General features: G+C 39.6%; 1 protein-coding gene across 2 annotated transcripts; it reads right to left on the minus strand.

Annotated features, from left to right (window-relative positions):
* Window positions 1-609: 609 nt before the first annotated feature.
* On the minus strand, window positions 610-7,774 carry SCRG1 (stimulator of chondrogenesis 1). Of its 2 annotated transcripts, none has more exons than XM_010401442.4 (3): window positions 7,620-7,774; window positions 2,933-3,571; window positions 610-1,420 (listed from the first exon to the last, which is right to left on the minus strand). In XM_010401442.4, the coding sequence occupies exons 2-3, from the start codon at window positions 3,166-3,168 to the stop codon at window positions 1,366-1,368; spliced, it is 291 nt and encodes a 96-aa protein (XP_010399744.3). In that variant the 5' UTR covers window positions 3,169-3,571; window positions 7,620-7,774; the 3' UTR covers window positions 610-1,365. The 2 variants fall into 2 exon arrangements, with proteins under 2 accessions (XP_010399744.3, XP_010399746.3); XM_010401444.4 differs by having other exon boundaries at window positions 2,933-3,195; window positions 7,620-7,773.
* Window positions 7,775-10,085: the final 2,311 nt, after the last annotated feature.

The following is a 10,085-nucleotide window of genomic DNA, read 5'->3' on the forward strand; positions in this document are numbered from 1 at the left end:
TCTACTTGAATAATCACACAAATGAGGCTTAAAAAGCCTGGTGACACAAACTGTTTAACAGTCAGTAGGGCAAAAATAGTACACGCAGATTTACTTGAAACATTTAGTACTAGCTGTGTATAATCACCCCCTCACTCAGTATCCAGCCCTTGTTTACTAACAGGAAGAAAAACAGTCATGATGATATTTCATACTGACATATGAAGTAAGCCTGGTAAACTGGTGGTAGCTGTTTGGGCTAATGTGTAAGATTATTAGGTGAACAGTGGACTTTCTGGGTAGAAAAGACTGCACAGTTCCTTTGATACTGCACACTTTCCATGTGACTGACTTGATAGCTAAAGAGTTTGTGTGCAAGGCAGCAAGTCAGGCTTGCTGCCTGTAAACCTGGCTTGTTCAGGTGACTCTGCTTAAAATTATGTGGTTACCTCTCAACACCTGCCAATACAGATTGCAGCATAAGAGAAAAATGGCCAAAAAATCATGTCTCTGTATCTATTTCCTAGATCACAATGCCTCTTTAATATTGAGATGATTATCTCTGTGTTTTCTCTTCTGTAGCTATTCCCTTACAGGCCTAGCCTAAAAATAAAAAACCAGCATTTTAACTTAATTTTGGGGTACTGTATTTCAAACAAAGCTTGATTAAAGTATCTGCTGTTCTGATATTTAAAATGTTCAGTGTTAAGATTAAGCAGTTTGAGGGTTTACAAATTGCATAGTCAAGGCAGGTGACCAGTTAGACATATAAGATCTAAGTGTGCTTTTGTACTGTCAGTTTTACTTTATTTTTTTTATTCCAGTAAAATACCTTCAAATATGGAAATACATGCCTTTTGTATGTGCATGTATTTTAAGATGGCTAAATAGAACAGGGTAGCCTGTCTGCAAAAGTGCCAATGACTGAATGCCTTCAGCTTAAAACAGCATTAAAAGTGTGATGGCAATAATGCTGTAGGAAGCTGCGCTGCCATAAGTTGCTATGAGAGTCATGTTCCTAACAACATGAAGGTTTAGGCTTGAAGTTTCTTTGTCCAAACTAGTTAAGGATATTGTGCTGAGTAAGAAGAGTTATGCTTTTTGCTGGGGGATGCATATTACGATACATTAAGAGCTTGTACAGTCTGTTAAACCATGGAAATGGCTTTATGGAATTAGGTCAGCCACCAGATTTGAAAAGAAAACTTATGTATTTGATATTCCATAAAGGTATAGAAAGGAAATTCTTTCTACAGTGTAAAGTGAGGCAGTCACTTGTGGTTAGAAAGGAAGTTTTTTTTGTTGGTGGTAGTTTTGTTTTTCCCCTTGGAAACATTTTTACATGATCGTAGAATGATGTCTGTTATCTTCGCTTGCAGACTTAAATCATTGAGTGTTGCAGGGGATCACGAAAGATATCGTTGGTCCAAAGAAAATATCCCTGAAAGATAGGATCACATATTTAAACAATTAGTTCATTGGTTTATTAGAGCTTTAACATGCCATGCATTTCCCACTGTGGATATTTTTTAGCGTATATTGTGATATATGTGGGATTACTGTGTTTGTCCTTCCAGCAATATAAATGCAATTGCAGATCTGGATGAAGATACTGCGTTTCTACCTCTGTTGGCCTGGTGTGGAAGCAATGACAAAATTTTCTGTCGCTGACCGGGTTGCCAGAACTCCACCCTGGTATTTTAGCTTTGAGAAAATAAACTTACCTAATAGATTATATAACCAAAATAAAGGACTTTGGCATGTGCACACATACTGTTTTAGTGCAGTTTGTCCTGAGAGCACAGATGCAAGGCAGATCTTGTGTACCTCAGGATGGTGGAAGGAGTACTTTCTTCTGTATTTGTATCAAAGGAAGAGGCTTTATTGTGCTGCTCAAAGGTTGAAGCTAGAGACCCAAAGTGTGCTTCAGGGTGAGGACACCATATCTGGTTTTAGGGAAAGTGAAAGATGAAAAGCTTAACTTAAACCCTGCTCTCAGTTTGAATGTGAGATTTTTTGCTTTAGAAGTCTTTCCCACTTCGTTCAGCTTGAGTCCCCTACAAGAGTGCTGAAAAGTTGCCTTTATTGGATTTTAGGGGACTTGAGAAATGAGTGTTAAGAGGAGCACATGTAAAAAATTATTTTTGCTCACCTATAAAATGCCATCACATTTTAGTGCTTCTGAAGTATTAATAAGTTTTGAACTGTTGATATTTCTAAACCAAATCTACTGAAGAAAAGATACTGCTGAAAAGCTGAATGAAATAATACCTTGTAATACATTTTAATACTTGAAACCAGTATGGGCTGATGGTGTTTGTTTAACTCAATTGTGTTCTTTCTCTATAGCAACAGCAAGACCCCCATGTTCAGTGAGAACTTCACTGTTCAGCTTTGTCAGCAGTGCAAACAAGCCGGGGAAGTGTTGATGTTCTTGGGCTAAATCTTTGCCTTGCCTTATGCAAGTATTTGTGAACCTCTGTGCCCCTCCTTTGCTTTTCTGCTTTTAACAGCTATCTTTACAGAGTTATTTGTTCAACTGACATATGTGCATGCAGTTTAGAATAGCAATGCAGTTCTCTTCCATGGAACAGAAATCAAGTAGTTTTGGTTTTGGTCCTGAAAATATCTTCATTGCAAAATGCTGTGAATAAGGATTTGATGTAGTTATGCTTAGTTTGGATGAAACAGAGGTGTCAAAGTTGGGTGATGCTGAAGTCCCTGTTAATAGGACAGGGAGGCTAACAAAATACACTAAGCAAGTCCTAGCTGAACCCCTGAAACACAAATCCTCAAAACTGACAGTAACAGAAAATTTGTTATATCTTGATATAATTTCACACCATCTGAAGTGATGAATTTCTTTAAAATGATAGCTTATTCCACCTGTGGAAACTGTAAATAGATGGAAATATAATGGGCAGTTGTTTACATGAAGTGAGTGTGGTCTTACTTTGGGCAGCAGAGCAATTCATTCAAGTTGCAGAAACAGATCACCTCACAGCCCTTCCCTTCCCAAAAGTGATCTTGCAGACCGTCGTCGACGTGTCGGAGGTTCTCCTGGCCTTCGGGGATGGTGTGGCAGCTGTACTCCTTGAGGGCCCTCTTGTAACAGGAAGGGCGCTGGGAAGGCACCGCGGGGGTGCCCAGGAGAGTGCTCAGCAGCAGCAGCACCAAGACCATCTTCATTTTTGCCAAGCTTGCCGCTGCAGGGTGCTAAAGAGAAATGAGGTACGTGACACAGGAATTGCGGCTGAACAGACCTCTTTCCCTGATTTGCTTTCTGCCTTGCATTTTTCTTCCCTGTGAAGTTTTGGACACTTGAGCCTGAGTGCTGGAGAGTTTTCTCCTAGGAGGTAAATAATATTGCAGCAGAATTGATATTCATTACTTTCTGTACAACCTTGGGAATCCTTTCATTGGGAATTGAGGCTTCTGATGCTGGCAATTTTGTTGTTTCTTTGGCCTCTCACCTTGAGAAAATTGCTTTGAGCTGGCTGTGTTTTCTCGGTGGTGTAAATGATTGTATCGATTGCTCCCAAACCGGGGGAAAATGTCTGGGTGTGTGTCCTTGCCTTCCTGGCCACTTTGCCTGTCAAAACAAGAGTCACTCATGTAAAATAAATAGTATCCTTCCCCATCAAAGTTGTGGAAAAACTGCTTGCTGATTGAATCCTGTGTGATGGCTTGTGTGAGAAACTGAGGCATTAAGCAGCCGAGGAAGCCAAAGCTGTCTGCAGTGCTGCCGAGTGCCGCTGTCCTGGGCCCGTGTATGATACAGCATTATGGAGAATCTTCTTTATTGGGATTTTTTAGTACTGTAGGCTGCTTAGTTGAGTCTTGCTACTGGAGGTCGTTATGGTTTAATTGGCTTTTTAAAAGGTGGTATAAATGATCCCTTGCAAAACTCTCCTGCTGGCAACTAGGCTTTCCATCATTTTGTTTAATGTCAGCTCTGCTGTTCTGTGCTGCTTTCCACAGTCTGACCGTGACACAAAGCTTTGAATCCTTGAACTTGCATTCACTTTTAAATTAGCCTTTTGAACAACATTTCAACTGAGCTTTTATTGGTATTAGGAGAGAGAGTGGGGTTTTTTACCTTTCCTCACGTTCAAATAAAATGGGTCTGTTATCTTAAATTAAGTAGGAATTCTGCTCTGAAAATGAACCTAAAGAATGACCTGCTCTGCCCAGCACTCTCCCTGGGTGCTCATTACTGTTTTTGTGTTAGACTTAAGGACGACTTTGCTGTCCTTCATCCTGTTGGCACTTTGGAATTGATGCCCTGACACAATGTTATGGGCCAGCCCTGGTGTTCCTTGTGGGGCTGCAGGTTAGAATGCTCTAGGCTAACCCAAAAATAACAAGGTGCAAAGCAATGTCTAATCAAGGCTATCAAAGGTGAATTTAAGATGGCAGAGCTATTATCTAGATAAGGAAAAAATGAGGTATGCCAGTTATAGAAGTGACTATAATATGGGTTACTTTGTAAAAATCTTGAGATCACCCTTGAAAAACAAACAGTTAATTTTTAAATATATAAATCTACAGTATTTCTTAGTCATTTTTTTCTTGTGTAGTTTTCTTGTCACCACAGCTATCTTGCTTATCTTCCATTTTTTCAGCCAATGAATAACATGCCATGTAAGAAAATCTGGGAATTTAGATTCGTATTAGGGATAAAATACAACATCTCCAAGGTTTGTGGTTATTTATTTTTATATTTAAACTTGGGGTTTTTTGAACATCAGTAGCCAAATATTAAAAAGTGTCCAATATATTAAAGAACGTGAGTGAAATGAGAATAAGCTCTTCTGTGTTTTTTTGGATTCTGTTGTAGAAGCAAAATTCATGGAATAATTCCTTTTAGTTTCCATGAACTTGTACGGGAACTTTTGAGTAGAAGACTCACGTAAACTACTAGTAATGGAGCCTTGGGGATCTATTTTTAATTACCTCAGAGTGCAGTATTGAATAACATATTGTCTTTATTAGTTTTAGACCTCAAACTACTACTCAAATAAAGTAAACATTGTTCTAACCTTGCCTGTTGGTTTTTAGACTTAATAATACAGATTCTTCTCTCATATTTATGGGTTTTATTTTGTAGGAGTATAAACACTATAGTTATGAGGGTTCTGCTCGGAGATGTCTAATGCTTAAAGAGAACAAATCTGTTTATACTATACCAAGATAAATGCCAGTGTCAGGGAGTACAATTTAATCTTCTGTTCAAATAATTGAGCTTAATTAAGTATTTAATGGAAGAAAATTTCCATGAAAGAGGAAATTAGGAAGCAGGGGGTTTATGCCTTTGTTTCTTGTGACTGGATTATTCTGTGTTTTTCTACTGTGGATGAGGGCATTCATGATATCTTTCTCTTGTGTACTTTTTTTTAAAATTTCTAATAATTCAGGTGATCTTTCCCTACCTGGAGTTCAATTGAAATGCTCATTGGAATCTGATAGGCCAGCTGCCTATCTCCTCAAAGTTTGTAGGAATTCACTTTGTCCTGAAAATAGGCACATTCTCTTTATGCTGTCAGATTGCTAGAGTCAAAAATCATGACCTACAGTTTTTAAGGTGATTCTGTAACTCACTACTTGCCTTGAAAAATAATAGGATCTTGCAGTGCAATCGTAGTGCATCATCAGGAGGGTTTCTATGGGTGGGTGGCAAAATCAGTATTAGCAAAGTCAGCATGCTGGAGAGCTAGGGATAACTGACCAGTTATGAATCTTACCAATGAGAAACATTGTTATTACTCAGAAAAAATATTGTAATTTTGCTTCTGCTTAAATATTTCCTCTGGGTTGGTTTTTTTTTTTTTCAGATCATAACCAAACAGAAACTTTTAGACAAAAGACCTTTCTTCAAAAGGGTATTTTTTTTCCTGGGGGAGAACCGTCCCTATTTGCAGATGAAAGATTGCCAAGGAGCTGAAGTGTTTCATCAGCTGCCTGCACAGGATCGATGCTGGTAAACTCAGCAGGTCTTTCAGATGCAGCATCTCTGTCTGACAAACTGCTGCAACTTCTTTTCCCGAGTGCGGTTGAAGAGAGAGTCTTCTCTCAAAAAACAAGTCAGGAAAATGGACAAATTCAATCACTAAAGTGGCTCAAAGGCTCACTCATTGCCAGCAAGCGTCTTCTTACAGTTCTTTATTTTATAAAACCTTCTGAAAAGATAGCAATGCCAGGCATGCTAAGCCTGACCAGCTTGCTATATCAAGATTGTATAATTTCAAATTCTAGAAGGAGTAAAGCCATCTAAAAATACTGAAAATGAGCTCCTTGCATTTGTTTAAGTTCTTTTCAGTTAATTATTTTGATTACTTTGACATAGTGTAAGTAAGGTTTGAGACTAAATGCACCTGAGAATACAAGTGCTTTGAAATAGTTTGGAGCTTTTTCTAAAGGAAAATGGTTCGTTTGAGAATATGCATGATGAGTCAGGAATTAGTGCTGTCTCTGCTTGTTCAGCTGAGAGTGTTTGAATTATCTTGCCAGCCAATTTGGCACCATCTGGTCTTTGGATCTGCTAGATGCAGAGGTAATCAGAAAAGACCAAAGAGAAAGCCCCAAATCTCAGCCTCCTTGTCCAGGAACAACAGGGTAATAGTTCATGAGAAGTGATGCCCTTTAAATGTCACACAGGACCAGTAGGAGCTCAGGTGTTAGAAATACGGGAAACTGAGGAATGACACAAAATGTGTATTTTGGCACTGCTAGAGATCCTGTGTGGCTGGGAAAATAGAAATATTTACAGGTTGGTCTATCAGCCATTAAAAAATATCAATCCTTCACTAAATATACCCTTCTTTCCCCCTTAAGTAGGCTGTATTTCTAGTTGCCTAATGTTGAAAACAAGAAATACATTAATTGGTACACTTTTGGTGTATGATCTTTTCCAGTCTGTCCAGTGGCATGTGCCAGGTTAACAAGTTGCACTTAAAAAGCAAATATATATTAAAATTGTTTCACTTATTCAAAAAGAAATGTATTTTAGTGTTTGTTTGTCAAGTTTGCCTTTCGCAAACACCTGTAAGATGCCGAGTATTTAATATTTTGTGTTAGTGCTTAATAGTTAGGTTTATTAGTGCATTACTAAAAATCATTACACAAGAGCTGCATAACTGATAATATTATGAAGAATTTTTTCCATTAAAAAAAAATTCTTAAATCTATTTTGCTTGAACAGTTGGTGCACTGTAAGGATAGCAGCTATTCCACTGAGGATGAATTCACTGAATTACTGCTTTGTAGTTATCATCAATACCATGATTCTTTCCAGAAACTGAGTTCTCATTAAACCCCATTTAGTTTTCTTTAAGACAGCAATTCTTTGTGGAGACACCTCTCTCCATATTATATTGAGCACTGGAAGGCAATATATTATGTTTAGTGACTTCAGATGTTAATATGTAGTATCCAACTTTGGAGAAAAGCAAGATAGTAAAAGAATTATTTTGAGCTGGATCACAGCCATTCAACTGTCTTGAATGGTACCTCTTGCCTGCAATGTAACAGCTTCTCCCAAATCACCTTCTGCATGTTCCCATATGTATTTCTAATTCTGTACTCTGTAACTAGAAGGAGCAGAACAAGTAGACAAGGATAATTTCAGGAGCGAAACGTACCTTTATCTTCTGGTTCGCTCCCTTCCACTTTCTTGGCAGCTGTATCCTTTTAGATGTACCCAGAGAGAGCTAGAGCTGGTGGGGATGAGAAGAGAGAGGGAGGGCTGATGGGAGATGCTGTACAAACAGCCTTTTGTTTGTCCTGACTTCTGCCTGTGACTGGCCAGCGCTGTTCTCCAGCAGTGGGTCAGAGGATGGGCTTCAGGAGCCACCTCTTGCAGTCACTGCCAGCCTAGTCTTGGGGCAAAAATTTAACATAGCCCCTCCAGCAGGAAACAATTAGTTCATCCAGGATCTGACGTGAAGGTGTCTCCTCAAAAAGCAAAGCATAACATCCAGAAAAAGAGAAGAGGAAGGATCCTGTGGAATAACTGTGTCTTGCTTGTGGAGCGTGAGCAGGCTGGTGGAAATGGGAAGGAGCAGTTTTCTGGGGTTGCACAGCCAGAAAAACATGGTTTCTAGACAGATGCCTTATTTTGCATTTGGTGGACAAGAGCAGGCCTACTCAACAATTTCATGCAGTACTTTAATTTTTGGCTTTGGGATCCTTTCAGTTTTCTGAAACTGACATAAAAAAAAACCCCTTAATTATTTTAGCCAGATTTCTAGTACGTACTCCATGCCATGCATCAAGTTCTTTACTGAACAAGTGTTTAATCAAGAGGTAAAGCATTATGTTGAACAGTATTTCAGAAAAAATTATTTTAGACTAATTCCAGATTAATCAAATAATCTGGTACCATAAAAGCACATAGCAAGGTTTTTAAATGGAATTGAAATATTATGTACTAATGAGAAAATAGTCTTGAGGGTGAAGCATGTGTGCTCATATTTCTGTTGCAATTTGATCCTCGTTCTATTGTAGCCATCCTGGATCTATTTTGCGATGGGAATAGAGAAGGATGATTGTTGAGCTGTAATTCTTATATTTTTCTTGTGTGTGTTGTTTTGATTCTGATGTTGTGTTGTAGGAGTTTTGTTTTCTCTGTCTATTGGGCTGCTTCCAGCTCAGAGGTTTCTTAGGAGTGCAAAAAGATGCCTCTGCTCAGCCGGTTCGGTTTACAATTTGATGTCTTGGTGCTTGTTCAGTTTGATTTATTGTTTGCCAGAAGCGAGCTAGGGCCGCTGTAAGAAGTGCATATCCCATGTTCTGCTGCCTCAGCAAAGAGAGGGGGTAAATGGCACAGTCGTTTAGAAGCAAACCTTTGGAAACTGAGCCTACCTACTCATGGCAGTCCCATCCAGCAGGGTGTTTTCCCCCTCTCTGCTGGAGATGGGCAGCTGGGATGGAGAGAGCAGGGTGCATGACTGTACCTCTGCCTCTAATTCTGGTTAGAAACGTGAGGAAGGACATTTTTTGCCACTGTGGTTACGTGCACACAGCAACTTAAAAGGGGAGGGAGGAGATAGCTGCAGGCAGCAGCTGTCAGAACAGGACAGCCTTGCCTTTTCAGGGTGACAAAATGCCTGGTGCTCCCTCTGCCTTGCTACAGAAATTCTTTTCTGGTGCAGAGCCTGGCCACAGCGTTCCGTGCCTTAAATGAGATTATCGTAATGCGTCTGGGAGTACGTGGTGTTCCAGGGCAGCATTCTCGCTGCAAGGAGGGAGGAGGCTGCAAGCCTGGTGCGGATGTACAGCAGCAGGGGACTGGCTATATATAAGCAGGGATAAAACTTGGAGAAGGGAGTGAGAGCATATTGTGCTGAAGCTCTGGATTTGAATGCCTTCTTAGTTACTTGCAAATAAATTTTGGTCTGAATAATTTGAAGTTTTTATCAGAAGGTGTAATAAAAGTGTATTAGGATTATTGCCTTGCTTTCTGTTTCAGTTTTCTTGTGTTTTCCACGGAATATATGTGTTTTCAGAACAAGTTTTCAGAGCCCTGTTTGGACAGCAGTCCAGTGAACTGATAGTTTTGTATATAAAGTGAAGTGTGTGAGGGATTGTTTTCTTCAGGAGATGTCTTGCTGCATTTTGAGAAAAGACAGTTCTAACAAAGTTGGTGTTTTGCTGGTGATTTGTTTTGCTCTCCTCCATAGTTCCATGTACAATGTTTTCAGTCACCGAAAACTTTCAGGACCAAGATAAAGTTTTCTCCCTTGTGATGCTGCTACAGAGTAGAGACTGAGAAGCAAAATGGGATTTGAAGGAAGCAAAAGTTTTGGGGAATTTCATCAGCGAAGTGCAACCCAAGAGGTAGTTGCTAAGGCTGCTGTAGAACAACTCTAAGGAGTTAAAAGTGAGGAATGCGAAATGCATTGAAGGGCTGGGGAGCCTGCAATGGGAGAAAGCAAACTTGATAGCAGGTACTTCCAGATTTTACCTTCTTTTCCCTTTCTCCACTTTGCACCTGACCCATTGTCCTGAATATGTTTCTATACTGGCTCTGTCTCACTCCTTGTCTCCAGCCCTGATGGCCTTTCCTTTATTTTTGGTTTCCTTGGGCCTTTCTGCTCCAGCACTGC

This window comes from Corvus cornix, chromosome 4 (genome assembly GCF_000738735.6).
Source record: "Corvus cornix cornix isolate S_Up_H32 chromosome 4, ASM73873v5, whole genome shotgun sequence".
In the NCBI taxonomy this organism is placed as follows: Eukaryota; Metazoa; Chordata; class Aves; order Passeriformes; family Corvidae; genus Corvus; species Corvus cornix.

Bases quoted from the DNA above. Each gene is read 5' to 3' on its own strand.
- SCRG1 (XM_010401442.4), bottom strand. From the start codon at position 3,168: ATGAAGATGGTCTTGGTGCTGCTGCTGCTGAGCACTCTCCTGGGCACC. The intron at 1,421-2,932 runs GTAAGACCACAC...CCTATCTTTCAG, and splicing joins GAATTGCTCTGCTGCCCAAA to GGATATTTTCTTTGGACCAA.